The 19,886-nt window shown below is 59.8% G+C and overlaps 1 protein-coding gene across 13 annotated transcripts in view; it reads right to left on the reverse strand.

Moving 5' to 3' along the window:
• Positions 1–767: 767 nt before the first annotated feature.
• PNPLA6 (patatin like domain 6, lysophospholipase) overlaps positions 768–19,886 on the reverse strand; it is a 29,936-nt gene continuing 10,817 nt past the window's right edge. For 3 of the 13 annotated variants that reach the window (XM_090059834.1, XM_090059831.1, XM_090059832.1), the window contains 28 exons: positions 19,776–19,856; positions 18,753–18,881; positions 18,521–18,601; positions 17,687–17,837; positions 17,371–17,454; positions 17,028–17,134; positions 16,400–16,591; positions 15,976–16,053; positions 15,290–15,495; positions 14,579–14,710; positions 14,045–14,168; positions 13,725–13,838; positions 12,983–13,058; positions 12,375–12,515; positions 12,237–12,300; positions 11,843–12,011; positions 11,532–11,714; positions 9,960–10,078; positions 9,551–9,707; positions 8,762–8,878; positions 8,489–8,558; positions 5,718–6,350; positions 3,945–4,093; positions 3,568–3,720; positions 3,294–3,410; positions 2,804–2,900; positions 2,304–2,416; positions 768–1,774 (listed from right to left, as the gene is read on the reverse strand). In XM_090059834.1, coding sequence (XP_089915960.1) covers positions 1,709–1,774; positions 2,304–2,416; positions 2,804–2,900; positions 3,294–3,410; positions 3,568–3,720; positions 3,945–4,093; positions 5,718–6,350; positions 8,489–8,558; positions 8,762–8,878; positions 9,551–9,707; positions 9,960–10,078; positions 11,532–11,714; positions 11,843–12,011; positions 12,237–12,300; positions 12,375–12,515; positions 12,983–13,058; positions 13,725–13,838; positions 14,045–14,168; positions 14,579–14,710; positions 15,290–15,495; positions 15,976–16,053; positions 16,400–16,591; positions 17,028–17,134; positions 17,371–17,454; positions 17,687–17,837; positions 18,521–18,601; positions 18,753–18,881; positions 19,776–19,856 — 3,903 coding nt within the window. In that variant the 3' untranslated portion in view covers positions 768–1,708. Of the gene's footprint in view, positions 1,775–2,303; positions 2,417–2,803; positions 2,901–3,293; positions 3,411–3,567; positions 3,721–3,944; positions 6,351–8,488; positions 8,559–8,761; positions 8,879–9,550; positions 9,708–9,959; positions 10,079–11,531; positions 11,715–11,842; positions 12,012–12,236; positions 12,301–12,374; positions 12,516–12,982; positions 13,059–13,724; positions 13,839–14,044; positions 14,169–14,578; positions 14,711–15,289; positions 15,496–15,975; positions 16,054–16,399; positions 16,592–17,027; positions 17,135–17,370; positions 17,455–17,633; positions 17,838–18,520; positions 18,602–18,752; positions 18,882–19,775; positions 19,857–19,886 lie in introns of those variants that run through there. The other 10 variants (XM_090059835.1, XM_090059844.1, XM_090059836.1 and 7 more) reach the window with 9 other exon arrangements.

Here is a 19,886-nt window from a genome sequence, read left to right on the forward strand (position 1 = left end):
AGCAGGGGCCATAGTGGCCAAAAAGGATGCTGCTGTAAAAGGTTGTTAATATAGGGGCAAGAAACTCCAAGGAGAGGCCGTGTCCCTGCTACGGAGGAAAGCAACCTCCTGCCCCTGAGTCCGTACAGATCTGAATAGGGGGAAAATTCCTTCCTGAACCCAAATGTGGGGTCAGGAAGAGGAACCTCTAGGTTTGTTCCCAGCAGGTACACTGGCACAGCCCAGCCGCTGTCCCCAGCCTGGGCTGCAGCCAACACCCAGTGCCTGAGGGAGGCGTAAAAACACTCTGACATCCCTGCAACCTGGACAAACCTGTAGCCAGAGGCCTGCTGGAGGCCCAAGCCAGCAGGGGCTAGGCACTCATGCCCATGGTTGGCAAAGGCAAGCAGAGCAGCCCCCATGGGACCAGACACCTTCAGCCATATGGGGGAGGCGAGGGGAGACACAGCAGGAGGCGGTGGCAGCAGCCCCCAGCCCTAGCCTGAGCCCTAGAGACTGGGGAAGCCAAAGCTCGAGGGCGAGTGCCAGCAGCAAACCCCCCCACCTCCAGTGTGCAGGCTTCACCCTAGGGCACAAACCCCAGTGCCATGCAGGTGAGCTTGGCCCACTCTTCCTGACCCTTGCCCTTGGCAGAGCCACCACCTGGGGTGGGAAGGTCCCAGGCCCCTGCCCCCAGTCAACCTCGGCCCCTGTAATCCCAAGCCCCCTGACAGCGAGACCTGGACCCATGCCCTGGGGAGTCAAAGCTTTTATTCCAGCAGAGCCAACCCCACCCTGCTCCCACCCCCCCAGCCAAAAGCAGCTTCAATTTTAAATAATAGTAAAAAAAAAATACAGCAGGGTCCCTATGCCTGGCTCCAACCCCTGCCTCCTCACGAGGGCTCCCAGGCACAGCAATAACTTAACAAAAATAGAGACAACTCTACAGGAGAGCAGCCAGCAGCTAAGCCAGGGCACAGGTACCTCATCCCACAGCCAATGCCTGCTCCATAGGGGTAGGCAGAGAGCCCTGGGTGGGCACAAGGGCCCCTGGCACACAGTGAGCTCAGAGCAGAGAGGGAGGAGTTCCCCCTTTTCCAGTTCAGCTGGTGCGCCCACAGCTGTAAGGGCTGGTGACAGGAGATACGGGTGCCTCTGGCACAGAAGAACAAAACCTGGTTCTGCCATGCAGAAAGTGCCCCAGCTTCCTGGCCCTCACGGGGGGGCGTGGCACAGGGAAATGGGAAGAGCAGCTCTGGGGAAACCATTGATGGCTTTAAAGCAGTGCCTGGCCCTGGCCCTGGCACAGCAGGATGCAGAGCACAGGATCTGGCCCCTTCCATCCTTCAGTGCAGGCGGTCGTGGGGGGACCAGGGTACAGAGTCCAGTGCTGCAGAGTCACACCAACCCCTGGGCTCAGTGCAAAGTGTTCCTGGGGAAGAGGGTAGGCAAAGGCCAACCAGGGGCCCAACCTAGCTCTAATACTATCATGGGCAGTGCTGGGCCCAGCAGGCACTGCCTGTCCCAGGGCAGCGCCAAGCCAGGCCCATGGCATGAGGGGGCAGCCACCATTCTGGAAGCTGCCCCATGGAGGAAGAGAGAGCAGCTCCTGAGCCGCCCACATACTGGCCTGGGCCTGGCATTGGGCAGTGCTGGGCGGGGCTGCAGAGGTAGGTGCAGGTGGCAGGAGCAGGGCAGGCTCCGGCATCCATCCTGTGTCAGGCCCAGCTCATGCCAAGAACACGGAGGGCTCCTGGGGGGCGCACGGGCGGCGCCGCAGGGTCTTGTCCTCATCCTGCAGAGAGGCAGAGTGACGTCAGGGGAGCGGACTGAGCCAGTCTTTAAAACAAGACCTGGGGCCTGCCCACACTCCCAGCCACAGGACAGACCATGCTGTTAGGAGACCCCACCTTCACCTCCACACAGACCTGGGCCCCAGACAGGGGAGGGGGCTGGGCTGCATGGGGAGGCCAGCAGGCTCTAGGCACAGCAGTAGAGGCAGGAGCCTAGGCAGGGTCCAACCAGGAGCTGGGTGTAGGGCTAAGACAAGGGACTGCCTGTGGTGGGAGGAGGGGAGCATGCATGGTCACCACCATGCCAGCATGGCACCTGAACAAGTCTCCTGCCCCTAGGGCATCATGGACCTCTGGTGCAGTGGCCCTGCAAGCTTCAGGTGGGGAAGGGAAGGTAGAATGAGGCCAGGCAAGAGGGCAGGGTGCAGCAAGGAAACGGTGTGGGGGTGGGGAGGGGAGATGAGGCAGCAGTGACAGGACTAAAGTCCAGCCCAGGCCTCCCCCAGCCCCAGCAGAGCAGGAGGTGCTTACGTTCTCAGACACTCGGTTGGGGGCCCACTCAGCTGGTGTGGAGGGCTCTTCCTCACCCCGCACAACCTCCAGCCCCTCCTCCTCATACTCCGTCAAGTAGTCAGACTCCTCACCTAGGCCAAGCAGACAAGCAACATTCCCTCCCTGGCCAGTGTCAGCCCCCGCCCCAGCCCCCTGGCCTGCTTGGACTCAGGGAGGTGGGAGGATGCTGGCCCTACTTTCTCAATGGTGCCCCACACTCCCAGCCCACAGGCCCCTGCTCCCGCAGCCCTGGCCTTTCTACACCCTCCACACTGCCTACCTACCCCAAGCCTACATCCATGTACTCCTGGCAGCACCCAGAGCCACTGTCCCTGAGGTAAGAGCCAAGCCTCACCCGTCCTAGGGTCTCCAAGCACAGGCACTGTACTCTATCATGACCCCCCAGCTGCCCCATGTCTTGCAGGAGACGAGTGCTGGACATGTAAAGCTCCCCCAGCCCCGTGCCCACACCCACTCACCATCAGCATAACCATCAGACAGGTAGGTCTTGGCAGGCTCGATGCGAGAGACTATCTCTGCCAGGTCTGTGAACCCTGCACTGGGACACGTCAGCACCTGCAGGTGAGAGCCGCACTAGCTGGAGCCAAGACAGGTGGCCCAGGCCTCCAGGAGGGGAGCATGTCTGGGAAAGGGGCACAGGGCAGGAGCCATTCCCAACTATGGGCTAGAGAGAGAGGAACTGCAGGTGATGGGCATAGGACAGGCTGGCTCACCTCATGGATGTGCCCCCCAGCCCAGATGCCCGGGGGGGAGGAGGCCCAGAAGACACCCACAACATGGGGGCATAACCCGTTCCTGTACAGGTCTGTGAGATGCTTCCCATTGGCCACAGGGCCTGCACTGAGGGGAAGGCTGTCCATGCCCCAGCTCCCCATGAAGTGGGTGGCTCCCCTGCCTGCTCCTACCTGCCATGGTTGGAGAGAGACCCCCTTCCCTCGCATCACTCACATCCATGCGCTTGCTCTCATAGAAGTCAGCTGAGCGCCGGTCCTTCACCATCTTCTCAATGATGTCACCACGGCTCCAGCCGCTGAACACCACTTTGCCATGCTGGTAGCCCACCTCCTGCAAGAGTACAAGGGTGATGGGCCAGCTGCAGAGCCCAAGAAAGCCGGACGTAGCATGAGACAGCCCAGCCACTGAGGCTTCCAGAGATGGCTGGATGGAGGCGGCTTCCAGTCCCACCCTCCTCCCAGCATCACTGCCCCCAGCCAGGACTCACATAGATCTCATCAAACTTGCCGAAGTCCATGGTCTTGAAACGGTCAATGGGAGGGCGGATGTACTCACAGTACGAGCTAGACTTCACCACCTCCAGCTGCCGCACGCAGGACACATAGGCCAAGCGCGACTGGATCTCTGCCATGTCTGGCACCTGCGGGCAGAGGGCCAGCACAGCTGGAGTGGGGGATGCAGGGGCACACTAAGGCAGGGCAGGGGGGGTCCCAGCCTGAAGCCAGCTCTGCCCCAGGGAGAGCTAGTGCCTTGCTGCTGCAGACAGCCAGCTGCTGCAGGCCTCTGCTCAGCCAAATGCACCCAGCTGACATCAGCCCCAGCCTCGGGTGGGTGAGGGCTAGGGCTAGGGGCCCAGGGCCTCACCTTGACCTTCTCAGCCCAGGGGTTGAGGCGGGTCCAGAGCAGCCACCAGCCAGACAGGCTGTCCCCATAGTTGCACAGGTCTGTCTCATCCTGGCTCCCCACATCGATAGCTATCACTGTCTTGGCACCCATGTTCCGGGCAATGTCCGCTAGCATTGGAGAGAGCACATCAGGGACAGACACACACACAGACCCAGCTACACCCAGATAGACAGATGCCAGAGGGCAGCTCTCCCACAGGGCCCCCACAGGCAGGCAGGCAAGCAGGCAGGGTGGGCAGTGCTACTGATTAATCCCCTCGTTGGCAACAGGCACCAGTCAAGTCCGGAGGCAGGCACTACATGAAGGCTGGGGCAGCAGGGGCTCCACAGCCTAAGGGGATCCCACCCCCAGTGCAGAACTGTAGCTCAGCTCCTCTGAGCCCAGTCCAGGCAGCAGGAGGGAGGCCTGTGCTGCGCCATGACCCTGCAAGCCAGGCCACATGCTAGATGTGACAGCTGTCAGGCCAAGAGAACTGGACTTTAGGCTGCAGCGAAGCCAGGCAGGGCAGCTCTGCAGGATGTCTGGCTCTACAGTAGTCACAGACTGACTACAAGCAGATGGGGCAAGCAGCAGAGATACTGGGCTGCGGCCAGGCCTGGAGAAATGTGGAGCTGGGCAGGACAGACAGCTGCTTTCAGCACAGGACAGAGCAGGAGGGCTTGAGAGCACCCAGGGGCACAGGTCCAGCTGGAAGGGTGCAAGTAGGGGCTGCACCCAGGGAGATCTGCCCATGTGCACAGCCATCATAAACAGGCAAGGCCATGCTAAGGATGTACCTAACCCAAGTCTCCATCTCTCCTGCAAGGAATGATCCAGTGTCAGCCCCCTGCAAGACTGGGAAACCATCAGAGCCAGGGGATTTGGGCAGGCCAGGGGCCTCTCTGAGGCTCCAGGCAGTGTGGGAGCTAGGCAAGCCTGGTTTCTGCAGAGGCTGCATCCATAGGGCTGCTCCTTTCCCAGCAGTTCTAATTCTGCATCCAGGCACCATGACCACACGTGGGTGAGGCTGACACAGCTCCAGGCACCCAGGAAAAAAAGAGAGACCTGCCTTCCAGGGAGACTGGGTTGGCTAGAGCCAGCACCTTCCCCATCTCACTGTGCCTGGAGGAGCCCAAAGCTCCCCCTGCCCCATGGCCAGGGGCTGATCAGAGCCCTCAGCTTCCCTGCCCCGCCACCCCAGGGAAGGTACACCGCAGACGGCGGCCCGTCCTGTGCTTTGGCCTGCAGGTGGTGCCCTGCTACTTGGCTTGCAACTAGCCATCCAGGAAGCAGGGAGTGACTCTGCCATGCTCAGTGCACCCAGGTCCCAGGTCCCTCACTGCCAGGGAAGAGCCCCCCCAAGCCATTCCATATTGCTCATACCAGAACAATCCCATCCTGACCTGTCTGGGAGTCAGCCCTTCCCAGGGGGCCACCACTGCAGCTGTACACAGAGGCAGCAGACAAACATCCCCTAAATGCACACCATGGCTGCTGTGCTGCAGAAGCCAAACCTGAGGCTACGTGCCACATGCTGGGCAGCCCCTAGGGAGCAAGGTGCTCATTTCAGAGACTGCAACAGGTGGTGCCAGTGTGTCCTGTGGCACCCAGTAGGTCCCCCACTGCTGAAGAAGTTGTGAAAATGGAGAGCCATGAAGGGGGAGTAGGGATGATAGCAGCATCGTGGGGTGCCCTGCGGGGGTGCTGTGCTCCAGCCGGCTGACAGCATCTCCATGGGCAGCAGGTACTTGCCTGGCAGGTTGTTGATGTAGCCGCCATCCATCAGCAAGTTGCCGTCCTTGGGGTCGCAGAGTGGCGGTAGGTACCCAGAAAGGGTCATGCTAGCTCGCACGTACCGCCACAGCGAGCCTGACCAGCGGGAACAAAGGGAGTCAGGAGAGCCGACACCCTGACCCGCCGAGCCCCTCGGGGGCTGCCCCATGCCCCTGCCTGGGCCAGGGTGTCTGCACAGCATGGGGAGACATGGCCAGTCTCCATCCCAGCACCCACCAGGGCCTGCACATGGTACTCTGGGTCCCCACGCTGTGCAGAGGTCCCTGCCGGCACGGCGTGTGTCTGAGCAGGGTGGATACATCCAGGCTTGTGCCCTCAAAACCAGACAGACCCAGGTCTTGCTGGGGAAGGATGGGACATGGCTTCGAAGAAGGAACCAGCTCCGGCCTGCCGCCCTGGCTCGGCCTTGCCCTGCGTCTCGCCCCTGTGCCCGCAGCCTGGGGGGGCCAGCAGGGAGCGGGAGATGCTGACCTGGGACATTGTTAACATAGCAGCCGTCCACAAGCATGTGGCTGTCCTTGGGGTCGCAGAGCGGAGGCAAGTAGGGGGTGTAAGACGCACTGGCTCGGACGTAGCGCCACACACTGCCTGCTGGATGGAGAGGAGACTGAGTCACAGGGACAAGGGGAGTACAGCAGGACAGGACAGCTCAGCACAGCAGCTCCACAGACACAAGTGCAACAGAAGGAAGTAACTGAGATGTGTGGGGGCTCCCTTGCAGCAGGTGGGAACACAGCTTAGCCTTGGCTCCTCCATGTGGACTGGTCAGCGCCAGCAGGCCAAGGAAAGGTATGGTCCTCCACTAGACCCCTTTCCCACCATTCCTGTGGGGAAGCAGACCAGCTTCTGCCTGGGGACAGCACTGAAGTTGGACTGGACCCTCAGACCTCTCCTCAGCAAAGTGTGACTGAGCCCAAGACCAGCCCTGGCTACCCCTAACTACTGGCATTCCTGGTGTGGGTATCACCAGGCTAGGGATCTGTGACCCTTTCCAGGGCCTGGCCACAAACAAACAGCAGGCACAGAACACCCCCAGACCTACCTGTGCCCCAGGGCTCCTGTCCCAGCTCACAAGGGTGCTATGTACCTGTAGGCAGGCTGAGCAGTCTTTGTTATGCCTGTGCTGGGAGGCCTGGTATGGCCCCACACCATAACATGGCATGGCATGGCATAAGTGGTCACATCCTGCCCCTGCAGGGTGGATCCTGCACAGCAGCAGGGCAGCTATGGGTTCCTGCCAGTCCTTGGAGATGGGGCACCAGCTCTTGCCTCTAGCTGCAGTTGTGAGACCCCTTGGAAAAGAGGGGGTCCCTGCAGAAGCCAGCTGGCCCCACAGCCTGGGGAGAAACGAGATCACACCCACCCACCCTGTGCCCGCTGGCCCCGCAACAATTAGGGGTGAGTGGGGGTTAGTTGGCATTAGAGGACAGACAAGCAGGCAGGACACGAGCCAGGCTGACACTAGCCCCAGTGTACCCCACAGATGGCTCAATGTCCCAGGTGAGCGCCAGTGCCCGGCAGAGACGTGAGGCAGAGATAGACCGAGCCAGCCCAAACCCCGCTCCCTGAAGACACTGGCCACCACTGCAGCCCCAGGGCAAAGACACCACGCCGGCCCTGGCCACCACCATGTGCCCCCACACCCAGCCATGCCCCTCTCCCCACCCACAGCTGGTCCAGTGTGGGGTTGCTTACTCAGTGGCCCCAAGCCACTGCCCATGCATGCCCCATGCAGTGAGGGTGTTACCGGGGTTAGTGAGTAGTGGGAACACTAGACAGAAGGGGGCCAGTGAGAGAAGAGGCAACCAAGCTCCTGAGGCTACTAGTACATGGCTGGAGCTGGTTGATGAGGGCTCAACTGCGGCCTGGAGACCCTCTGACTGCCTCAGCAAGCCCCTCTCACCAAACTGCCAACAGGCTGGGCTGGGTCCAGCTGCAGGAAGCAGCATCTTTCGTGAAGGGAGGTCAGCACCCCAACACCATCCCTGGCCTATCCTCTCCTCAGGCAGCAGAGGCACTGGCAGGCAGAAACCCCTGGACTTTAGCATGTGGGTTCCCTGAAGGTTGAAGTAAAGGTTCGCTGTGCCCCACTGACAGAGGAGGGTCCATGGAGCCCAGCTCTGCATCTCATGCTGTCATGATGGCTAGCCTGTGCCCCAGCTGAGGGCAGATGCTTGCATCCTGATGCTGGAGGAGGGACCTCTCTCAACCCATTGTTCCCAATAGACGCCTTGGACCCCTGCCCAACTCCTCAGGCTACCAGGAGGTACCCCTGTGTGGTGGAGTTGGGACCGCTCTGTGACACCACACCAGTCACTTGTGCAAGGCCACCAGTGTGAGGACACAAGAGACTGAAGGGCCAGAGTCCACAAGTGAGGGGGTGTCCTGGGCCACAGGGACATCTGAAGACAATGAGACCCCCCCTGCTCACAACTCGGTACCCTCCCATGACCAAGCCAGACCCACCCTGTAAAAAGGCACCTGTGCCAGGGAGGGGAAAAGGCAGGTGCAGCGGGTACAAGGCCCCATGCCAGCATGTGGTAAAAGCCTGATGTGGCCAACAGGCCTCCAGCCCCACAGGCATCTGCTGTCCCAAGGGACAGGGCAGGTCTCTGGCCCTCTCAGACAGAGGCAGAGACCATCAGGCAGAGCACCAAAAGGTGCAGGGGGGTTTTGTCATGGCCCAGCAACTTTGACCATGCCACAGGACGGGGAAGGGAGTCTCTTACCGTCTGTGTGGACCCGCATGGCTGAGGCTGTGATGTCGGTCGTCACATTGAAGTAGGGAAGCCATAAATCCTGTGGGAGATATGAGGAACAAAGTGGATGCCCATGAGCAGAGCACAGTACAGCAGGGGCACGGACCCACCTAGGGGAGCTGGGGCACCACTCCCACAGGCTCTGTGCTGGGAGGACAGCCCTCCAGAGCTGGAGAACAGCAACACCCGCCCCGCCCCCCCATCAGCACCACCAAGGTGGGGAGCTCCCCCAGCCTCACCCACCTCAATCTGCTTGTCATGGAAGACCTTGTGGATGCTGGTGTTGAAGGCAGAGCCAGAGAACATGGAGGTGATGGGGTAGGTGAGATCCAGCACAGTTTCAAACACTGAGTTCATGCTCTGCAGGAGAAGGTGGCAGCTGGGATCATGTTGGGTGCTGGGTTCAGGCACAGCCCTACATGCAGGGTACAGGCTCTCAGGCCAGCAGGAGGGACCAGGTGCTTGGAGCCAAAGATGGGGGCTGGGCACGCAGCTGCAGACCAACGTGGTACCCACAGAGCCGCCCTTGGTTCCCTGTACACGTGCCCCAGGCTGCCCTTCTGCGACTCTGGCTCAGGTACATGTTGGAGGCAGCTGCCAACCCCAGAAATTTCCATATACAGGCACTGTCTGGATTCCTCCCTGCAACCCAGAGGGCTCTGCAATGACTTGAGTAGACAGCCCAGGGCCCAGAGAGAAGCCCTGTGTTCCCAGGTTGGTGGTGACAGTTCCCAGCCTGCAGAATGGACCCAGAGAGGGGCAGGGGCAGTGGGACCCTTCCTGCTGTGCTCAGCACAGGGTGCAGTGGCCCCCTGCCTCACACTGGAAAAGACAGCAAACATCAGCTCTGCTGGCTGATGGGTGGGCACAGCCCTGCAGCCTATGGCCATGTCCCTTCACACCCCGGTGGCCTTGGGGTCACGGGAGCATCCTGAGGGAAGGGGGAGCCATTTTCTGTCCCTGCTTTCCTGGGTCGGGCGCATTGTACCTCTCTGACTTACTGAACTCAACCCCCACCCCTCGACTCCTAACCTTAGCCCACTCGCGGGCACGCTGCTTGGTGCGGACGGCACTGCGCTCCTCAGCATACAGGGCCCCGATGAAAGAGCCGATCGAGGTACCCCCAATCAGGTCAATGGGGATCCCTGCCTCCTCCATGGCCTTGATCACCCCAATGTGGGAGCAGCCCCTGCAGGCAAGACAGAGGGGTCAGCTGACTTGGTCTGACCCATGCAGCCCCCAACCTGGCTGGCTGTGGTCAAGGGCAGCACTCCCAGCATGCACTGCAGTGTCACAGCCCCCATCAATGCCATCTCCCACTCCTACTGGGGGGTCTGACTCCTGCTCCCCACTCTGCCCACAGGACCCCTTTCCAGCACAGGCCAGCTTGCCTCCAGGCACAGGAAACCCACAGGAGTCCCCACACCCCCCCAGGTGCTACCTGGCTCCACCTCCTCCCAGCACCAAGGCGATGGTGTTGCCCGTCAGGACCCGTGCCAGGCGGGAGAAGTCACTGTGGCGGTCAGCATTTTTCTCAAAGACTTTCTCGTACATCTCCCGCTAAAGGGCCACAGAGAGTGCCTCAGACAGGGGGGCAGACCCCTGCCGCCCCTACCCCCATCCATGGCACCAGTGGGGGATCCAGGAGGGTGCAGGGGGGCAGGCACAGCCCCCTTTGGATTTCTGCTCCATCCAAAGTTTAAAGCCAACTGCCAGTGTGGGGCAGAAGCATTTCTAGTCAGGCAGCACCAAGAAATTCAATTCACTTTGTGGATCATTAATCTTCCTGCCACTGTTAATCTCTCTTCACTCTGCATGCATTTGTTTGGTTTGTTTTTTTTATGTTCTTGATGTTCCTCTAATCCATCTATCCTTTTTGCTGCAGTTCTGCTGTCTGTTAGCCATTCCTTGTCATGTCGCTCTCCTATTTCCCAACCCTGCAGACTGCTTTTAGCTCTAGCTAAAAATCTTAACTGTGATGTGGTCATATTCACCGAGGTGTAGAAATAACAGACAGTGAAATATTGGAGGCACTATCAAGGGCCATTTATACATATAAAATATCTGTCCTGTGACTCAGAGATCCACCACCTCAGAACAGACTCAATTAATCAAGCCTGCTCTGCACGCGAGCCGAGGTGAACTGTGCTGTCCCGTGTGGGTACAGTTGTGTAAGTGGTGAAATGCGCATCAGTGTGCAGAAAATGGTGGCAATGCACTTTTGAACTGAAGCGCCTCTGATGTGTTTTAGTTCAAAAGCACACCACCACCATTTCCTCAGTGCTGACACGCATTTCACCACTTACATAACTGCAAGCATTGCAGGGCCAGGTGCTTTTCAAAGCACCCAGTGCTGCAGTGCTTGCATATGTAAAAATGGCCTTGCTCAAGAAGGCCAGATTTTGTTTTATGAATCTGAATAAGAGATGTACATTTAACTATAATGACTACAGGATTGATGCCACAATATCTTTTGACCATGTTTTGCCTAATTTGTTGGGGGTTTTTAATGTCATATAACTACTGGAACATGCACTGTATATTTCCTTTGATCTTAAGCTGAATAATATCATTTCTAGCCCCCTAACGTATTGGTAAAGCTTCTAGTTTTTCTTTAGCTAGAGAAAGATATCACGTATAACCCAACATTGTGATGCATCACACCATGTACACCTCCCTTTTCAAAATCCTAGATATGCCCATGCATGGCACCCCCACCTAACCAACACCCCTGTGGTGCCTGCCCACCCCATCAGGCAGCCTGGCTCATTCACTGGGGCTCAGCGGCTCCATGTAGCCTTGCTAGGACCCATCCCAAGCACAGAACCACCCCCATGCTCCAGTGCAAAAGGACCCTCCGCCCCATGCTCAGCCCAGCACTTTGTAACCATGCACCTAATGCCATTGCCAAGCTGGCATCAGTGACATGGGGGCCAAGCCCTGTCCAGTTAACACCAGCCTGGTCCCTTGAAGGGTTCACAGATTCTCAAGGGCCATGGGGCAAGGGTCCTACCAGCTTGCTCGGGCTGCGACGGGAGAAGACACGACGCGGGCACTTGATGTGGAGGTGACCTGAGCACCAGCTGCGCATGTTGAGCCACTCTACGGTGCGAGAGGGGCTGGGCCCATCCTCCCGGTGCAGCAGGACAAGCTGCTTCAAGGCGCGTACGGCTGTGTTCTCCAGCATCTGCTCCAGCTGCAGGGGTAGGAACAGTCATGGGGTGGTATGGAGTGTGTGCCTGGGCATGCATCCCCCACCCTGCCCCAAGCCAGGAGGGAAGCATAGGATCCTGCTGCCAGCAGGCATGCAGAAGGGGGTCTCACCTCACCCAGCGTGGGCTCCTGGTCACCCAGCCCCACAATGAGGATGCAGTCAGCCTGGCGAATGCAGCGCAAGGTCCAGGGAGTGAGGGTGCAGTCAGTCTGGTATAACACTATGCGGTGGATGTCCTCCTGCTGCGCCAGCCAGCCCGACAGCCGGTATTCCTGGATGCTGCCAGATAGGGGTCGTCAGTGCTCCCCTGGGTGTCCCTCATCACTGGCCAAGGCTAGCCAGGCATGCCCGCCCTGCCAAGAGGGGTTTCCTCAGGCAGCCCCCATGGCACCCAGCCTGCACCATATGGTCCTGCCCCTGCCCCAGTACTTCCAGGACACCTAGCCCTTCCTTTGTCTGCTGCCCCACCATCCCCAGCTCATGCCATGGCTTCCAGCTCCATACCTGTCCAGTGCCGACAAGCCAAGCCGTGCCCGGATAATGTCACTAGTGAGGAGCAGGGTGGGACCTGGAAGAATATGTGGTGCCGTCAGCCAGCCCTGCCATGCCTCAGTAGGTGGAAGAAGCTGAGCCAACACTCACCGATGGCGTTGAGGGCGTGCTTGAGCTCCAGAGTGAAGGCCGCCATAGGCACATCGTCACACACAGGCAGCACTGCCACTGTTGACAGGTTGCTGGCAGGGTTGGTCAGCTCAGAGCTAGAGGTGACGCCCAGGCCAGAGCCTGCAAACAAAAGGAGAGGTAACCCGAGGCCCAGGCTGGGCCCACAGGTGCTCACTGGTTCCTTGTACCTCCAACCATGCCAACCTGAGGTGAGAGAGCCTGCCCAGTGCTTGACCCCCAGGGCCCCCACCCCAAAACCATGCCAGCATGGGGTTGGGGAGCTTAATGCATCCCTGCCAGCAGCCAGGCTTGGTTGTTGGTTCTAAGCAAGGCCCAATTTAACCCTAGTGGCTGCCAAGGCAGTAGGCACCATAACAGCCCTAGCTGGGTTTGCAAGGTGCCCCTGGTCTTGGCAGCAGCCACAGCAGGGAAGCACCAGCCCCAACCCATTCTGCTGACAGCAGTCATGAGAGCTGCAGGCTTGAGTCCCAGTGAGGGGCAGGAACATCCTGGCTGCCTTCTGCACATGCACCCTGTGCCCCAACCATAGAGGAAGGGAGGGAGGTTGCCAGGCCCCCCTGCCCTACCTGGGAAAGGCCCGCGCAGCTGCTGGAGGCTCCCAAGGATCTTCTGGCTGAGCAGGTGGATCAGGCGGGTCACAACCTTAGGGAGACAACAGCTTCCCATTAGAGATGGTGAGCAGGGGTGGGAACTGGAGCACATGGGACCCAAGAAGGTTCCAGCCTGCCCAGGGGATCCATCCTGCCCAGCACCAGGAGTGGGGATTGCCCAGGGCCTGTTGACCCGCTACCCCACCCTGCAGGGAACAGGGCACAGCCCAGGTGGCCAAGTGCCTCTTGCACTCCCTGCTGGTGAAAAAACTCAGAGCCAAGGCAGAGCCATGCCAGGTGTGCTCGCACCCTCAGATGCCTGGGCAGGGAGGACCTGCTAGGGCTCAGGTCACAGGAGGCTCACATCATCTTGGCAAGCAGAGCTCTCAGCTGGCTCCCTGGGCACAGCTGGACCTGACATCCCCAATGCAGAGGGACAGAAGGGAACTGAACTCCAGGAACCAATGCAGGCTCTAAGAGGGTTGAACCTGTCAATCACCCAATGGCATGAGGGCTCAGGCACCTCCAGCAGCAGATGGGAGCTCTCTAGCCAGCACCCCCTCCCCCTACATCAGGGCTGAAGCAAGTCCTGGCCCAAGTTCCTCAGGGCTGAACAGCCAGGACACAGGCAGCCACTGCCTCAGAAGAGTCCCAGCGCTTGCCTTGGAAGAGGCCATGATGCCAGAAGTGGAAGGGGCTGCACCTGCCTGCCTAGTACCTGGGGGTATCGGCGCTTGATGTTATTTAGGGTCCCCTCAGGCAGCTTGGCCAGCTCTGTGTCTCTCACGGCATGGACAGTGGTGGCCCGGGGCTGCCGCGTCAGAGCTTCCACCTAGGGGCAGAACACAAGGGCTGCATCAGACAGGCTCCACTGCCCATGCGCCACTCCCTGCTCACAAGGGGCACAACGCAAGTGTCCTGGCTCCAGCCCCGCTCCTGCTCTCCTCTGCCATCTGCAGCCCAGGCCAGGCTGTATCCCAGGAGCAGCCCATTCCTGGCTTGGAGGCAGGTGATAGCAGCAGCATCGTGGAAGCTCACCACGCCAATGAGGTCCCCACGGCCGTACTCGCCCACCAGCTCTTTCTTGCCAGTGCCCTTCTGGATGACGGAGCGCAGGCGCCCATTCAACACAATGTAGGTGCAGTCCGACTTGTCGCTCTGCCTAGGAGGGCAGAATGGGCAGGGAACAGGCTGATGGCACCAGCCCTAGATCCTCTGACCTGGGAGGGCCCTTGTAGCAAGGTGGTTGGACTCCTGCCCTCCCACCCCAACTCTCACCCCAGCACCCAGGAAGAAGGGGCTGCTTTCTCCCTCCCTCCATGGCCAGAACTGGGAGATGCCCTGGGTGCTAGCTGGATGCAGCCTGGGCAGGTCTCCCCTGGCCAGCCCTACTACCAAGCCCTCTTCTGCAGGAAGGGCTGAGGCTGTGAGGGAGTTTCCCCACTCTCCCTGCAGAAAAGGGATTAAATCAGCACAAGGCAGACAAAACTCTAGGCCAGGCCAGGCCAGGCCAGGCCAGGCCAGCAGGTGGTGGGAAAGAGATAGGTGCTGGTCTCTGGGGAGCCCTCTCACCTGTATAGTGCCCGCCCGGCCTCCACGGCCATCCAGTCAATGGCAAAGTCCATCTGGCGCACGAAGGGCGACATACGTGCAGCCACGGTGTGAGCCACGCTCAGCACCACACTGGGCTGCTCCCTCATGATCCTGCAATAGCATGGGGGGGGGGGGGGGTTAGTGAAGGGAAGGTGGGGAGTTAGGCACATGCCCATGGGGTGCCCACCATGCCTGAACCGCCACAGTACCCACCAGGCACAGAGCCAACCATGGAAAAGATGGCACTGCACATAGCCACAGCTCCCTGGGCAGCACAGCCCACATAGCCTTGCCCCTCAAGGAGGCACTAGCGGCACCTAGCACAGGGCACCCATCCTCAGGGCCCTTCCCCTCTAGGGGCTCTAGTCTGACCCCCATGGGGGCCAAACCTGTGGCAAAAAACACACCCCAGGAAGCAAATCGGAGGAGGGGTTCTCACCCACTAAGCCAGCCCTGCAGCAGCAGCTCTACAGGCTCCAGGACCTGGACACCTAGCCCGTGTCATCACTCAAGGTTATCACTGACTATATTCCCAGCCCTGTGGGCTCCTACCCACCTGCTGAAGCCAGCTGACCCTGCTTCGCTTGAGAAACCAAGCCACCACTGCTACAGACTGCGTGCTGGGTATGGGTAAGGAGGGTGCAAACCCTGGCCCTGGGAGCATTGGCATGGGCAGGGAGGGCTGCTCACTCATAGAAGTCAGACTTGGAGATCTTGAGGAAGGTGCAGTCACGATTGGCCTTGATGGTGAAAATGAGAGGCTCTCCAGTGAGCACAGCCAGCTGTCCCACCATCTCACCAGGCTGTGTCAGGAAGAGGCAAACGTCCTCAGCCTTGTCGATCATGCGCTGGTACACATGCAAGCAGCCCCACAGCACAAAGTGCAGGCTCACATCCTGTAGAGGTGGCATCAGCATGGGTACGGTAGCCTCACCCCTCCACAGGTCTCCCAGAGCCAGAGCCCCTGGGGAACACTCCCAGGAATGCCCATGGCAACACTGGCCCCCTGCGCAAGCCCCTGGCACATATCTCAGCCCAACAAAGACCCTCCCCTAGCAGTACCAGATGTCCCACAACCAAGGGAAGTGGGGCAAAGACTGCAGGGACCCCAGAGGATGCTCCCAACCCAGCCCCCAACAAGGGAAGGTAGCATCCACAATCCCTCACTGCTCCCAGCCCCTACCTGCGCCAGCCTCTAGCCTGCTCCACTCACAGCTGGGACAGCAGCTCAGAGCATGGCATGGGTAGCTCCAGGGCCAGGCCAGCTGACCCAGTCCAGCCTGGGGTGCACAGTAAGGGCCCAAGCCCTGGCACCAGATTTCCCAATGCCCCAGCCTCTTTCTGGGGCTCCCCACAACAACCTGTCTAGCACCTACCTGGTCCCCCTGGCGTGCAATGATTGTGCCAGCCTTGGCGTGATGCAGCAGCACCCGGTTGTTGAGGAGAGATGGGTCCTAGAAAGAGGGCAGCCATGAGCACAGTCCACAGTCCTGGGAGCTGGTGGGGAAAGTGTGGGGTGGGGAGGTGCTGGTGCATGCTAGGTAACTGCAGGCCAAGCCACAGATGGGGGAGGGTGGGGTTATGGTGGAAGCAGTCAGCACCCAACCTGGGCAGAGCTCTGCCAAATTTACCGAGCTGCCCAATAGGATGAGCTGAAGCACCGCCCACCCTGCCCTGACCCGCTTGTAGGCAGGACTGACCAGAGGCCAAGCAGGGGGTGACCTGGGGTTCTGTTTTGCTGTGGGAGCAGGGGTGCACCAGACTCCCCGCCCCCTGCTGCAACAGGGCTCCAGCCCTCACCTCTATCTTCATGAGCTCGACAAGCTCCCGCTTGGCGGCCTCAAAGATGGCGCTGGTCTGTCTGCCCTGGTAGGACCCAAAGGGGCAGTCACCACCCACTGAGTCATCCTCACAGTAGTTGTAGTGGTAGACACCAGATGGCTGCTCCTCCACCGTCACTGACTTACGCTCCTTAGGCTCATGGGACATGGACTGTGGGGAGAGAGTGGCTCAGCCTGCTGCAGCAATGGCGCTGGGCCCTGCCACCACAGTCACCTGGACCCCAGGGGGCACTACTTCATGCCCCAAAACCCCCAAACTATGGCCAGCCTCACCTCTTCAGGTGCTCAGTTCCAGCTCCCTCAGCCCTGGGAGCCCAAGTGAGACTTAAGCCAGCCCCAGAGACCTGTGCCAGGCTCCTTCCTGGCCACATGCAGCCTGGCCCAAGTGACAGAGAGGCTGCAGCAGCCCCCACCCCCATGCCACCTCCCCAGGCACTGCACCCTCTCTCTGTCTGTGAATACCCCCTGGCCCAGGCCCAATGTCCTCTGCCCCTTGAGGGAAATGGAGGGGTCAGTCCAGCTTTGTGCAGGTGCCAGGCCCATAGCCTGACTCTGGTGGGAGTGGGGGTCAGGCCTCCAGCACATACACGGGAGAAGGTGGCCAGAGTGCCAGTGCTGTCCTCCTGCAGTGACACCGAAATCCTGCCACGCTCGTAGGCCATGTCAAAGTCCGAGCGAGGACCCCGCTGGATGCCTGCAGGGAAGGGCCACAGAAGGCTCAGTGCAGGGCTTGCTGGGGCCTGCCCAAGCCAGACTTGGTCACGGTGCCCTCAGCAGCCTTCCCCCTGCTCGCTCTTTTCCTGCTAGCAGGACCTGTTCCCACTTTGACTGCTGGACCTGACCCCCAAAAACCCCACCCATAGGCTAGGGCAGGTCCTAGAAGTTCTGCCCAGAACTCCCATTCTTGCCCCCAAGAGGACCCCGACATACCCGAGATGTCGACAGGCATTGAGATGCAGCGGCTCAGAAGTGGTGGCGTGGAAGTGTCCAGGGCCCCCACCTTTAGCGAATCAGCTGTGGGGTGACAGACAGTATCACCAGCCCCTTGCAGGGCTCAGACTGGACACCCATGGCTAGGCTGTCTCCAGAACTGCAGGAAGAGCTCCATAGGCACTGCAGCTCTGGGGGAGGCAGGGCAGGGAAGCCAGCCCTATGTCCTTCCCCATCCCCAGGCAGCTCTGTCCTATCCCTACCTGGAGTACTGGGGCTCCAGGCAGCCATGCTTCACCCAGGCGGGCATCCTTACCCAAGTCTTTGCCAGCAGGGTCGGACTGGCCCCCAGCACTCTCCTTGGAGTCCTCAACAGAGGTGGTGCTGGCCACACGCTTGCTGTGCCGGATGGGGCTGGTGCGCGCGGTGTGGCTGGGCTGGGGAAAGAGCCGCAGTGGTTGCATGTCCTAAGCACAAAAACACCAATGTCACCATGGCGGGGCCGCAGGGAGACAGACAGACAGACACATGGGGTTCAAGGATAGAAGGCGCAAGGAGCATAGCCTGCCCTCCCATACTATGAACCCAGAGTAGCACCGACCTGGGAATGGGGGTGGGGTAGGAGCCATGAGAGTCCTTACCCCTGGGGCAGACGGCCCGTGGCCCAGCACAGAGAGCTGTGCAGCATGTCAAGGGCATCTCCCATCTCTGGCCATAGAGTGCTCATTTCCAGGGTCTTTGAGCCCCTGCCAAACCACATGGGAAGGGTGCCCTCCCCAAATGCCTATAGGCAGCAAGAATGGCAGCCAGTACTGGCATCACTGGGCTCGGGCAACAAGGGAGGTAGGGAACCCTCCCTCTGCACCGGGTCAGAGCCAGCGCCACCCTACAGGACAAGCTGCCCTTGGCAGCATGGGACAGGCTGGGCTCTGGCTCCATCCACAGCTGGAAGCTAAGCCTGTAAGCCACAGATAAGCCACAGCTGGAAGCTAAGCAGAGCCTGGTGACAGCACATGGAGCTGCTTGAGTGGGTGAGACACCCCCTGCCTCCACAAATCAGGGATTTTTTCAGGCATGGGGCTTGAAGTGGGAGCAGGGAAGGGGTACTGGGCAGGGCTGGGCTCTGGGCTGTGGTACAGCCAGCACTCACGTGACTGAAGAGCTCATTTGTCAGCCCCAGGTAGTTGTGCAGGGCCAGGAAGGTGACTCGCTGCAGACGCACCATGATGATCTGCCACAGAGAGATGGGCCATAAGTGCCCGCAGCTATGGCCCAGGAGAAGAGCAGGGGGCTCAGCCCACAGACCCTGCTCTGCAGATGCAGCTCTGCTAGGCCTGGGGCTTCCTTGTGCACACCCCTCCACATAGCCCTGGTTCCCTCACCTGTACAACGCGCACCAGGCTCTCTGGGTACTTCTCGAAGACAGCTGAGAAGGCCTCAACTGGCAGCCGCAGCACTGTGGCATCCTCAGCTGCCCGCGCAGACACCGTCCGGTATGGTCGCTGGTGTCCCTGCAAGAATCAAGCATCGGAGACACCCCCATCAGACTATGCCAGGGGCCCCCAGACACCACCCCACCACCACCTGAAAGAGAGCCACCAGGCAGTCTGGGAGACCCCACCGTTTAAGGCTCCCAGTGCTGCCATCACTGGCCTGCGTGGGACCTTTTTACATGGGCAAGCCCACTAAGTTACAAAAGGCCACCACTTACGGGCAACGAGAGAAAAAAAAAGTTCCAATTAACTAAGGGGGACAAAAAAAAAGGTGACAAATGAGAATGTGCTAGTGGGTCAGAGGGTCAAAACAAGTGCACCCTCGGGACACCAAACAGTGCACAATGACCTCTCAAAGACAGCGAGAGAGCTGGCAGCCACTGCCCAGTGGTGCTGTGCTTGGAGACAGGACTGGACAAAACCCAGGAATATGGCTCCAGTCCCCAGGGACCCTCCCAACCAGAACCTCCTTCCTGATATAGTACATCATTGACACTGGGCCACCAGTCAGGCTAGCGTTGCCAGGCTCTATGGAAGGAGGGGGAACTCCTCCCGGCACTGAGGCCATGACCATGGGTTCTGGGGAAGGTGAGCAGGGCAGTGCTGTTACCAGCAGGGAGTGTGCCATAAACCTGTCCTGAAGGGAAGTGATGACAGGCTCATATATAGGAGCAGAGAACCAGGGCTGGAGTCAGGAGGTTTGTGGGGCAGGAGCAAGGGGCAGAGCAGGGCAGAGGAAGCAGCTTATGCAATGCATCAGGTATCACTCGATGATCTCCCGATGTCCCTTCCAGCCCTGATGTCTATGAAATCTATGAAAATCATTAATGGCCTTGAAAATGCCCATCTCTCTAGTGCAGGGAGCTGTCTGAGGGCTGGGAGCAGCCACATGGTGGGGTTGGGGGGTGCTACCGTGATGACGTCAAGGATGCTGAGCAAGCTGTGCACGCTGTCACCTGGGAACACCTCCTTCATGATGGTCTCCTTCCCATCCTGCAACAGCCCACACAGTCAGGGAGCCCT

This window comes from Crocodylus siamensis, chromosome 8, assembly GCF_052110815.1.
Source record: "Crocodylus siamensis isolate JL-2025a chromosome 8, ASM5211081v1, whole genome shotgun sequence".
NCBI lineage: Eukaryota > Metazoa > Chordata > Crocodylia > Crocodylidae > Crocodylus > Crocodylus siamensis.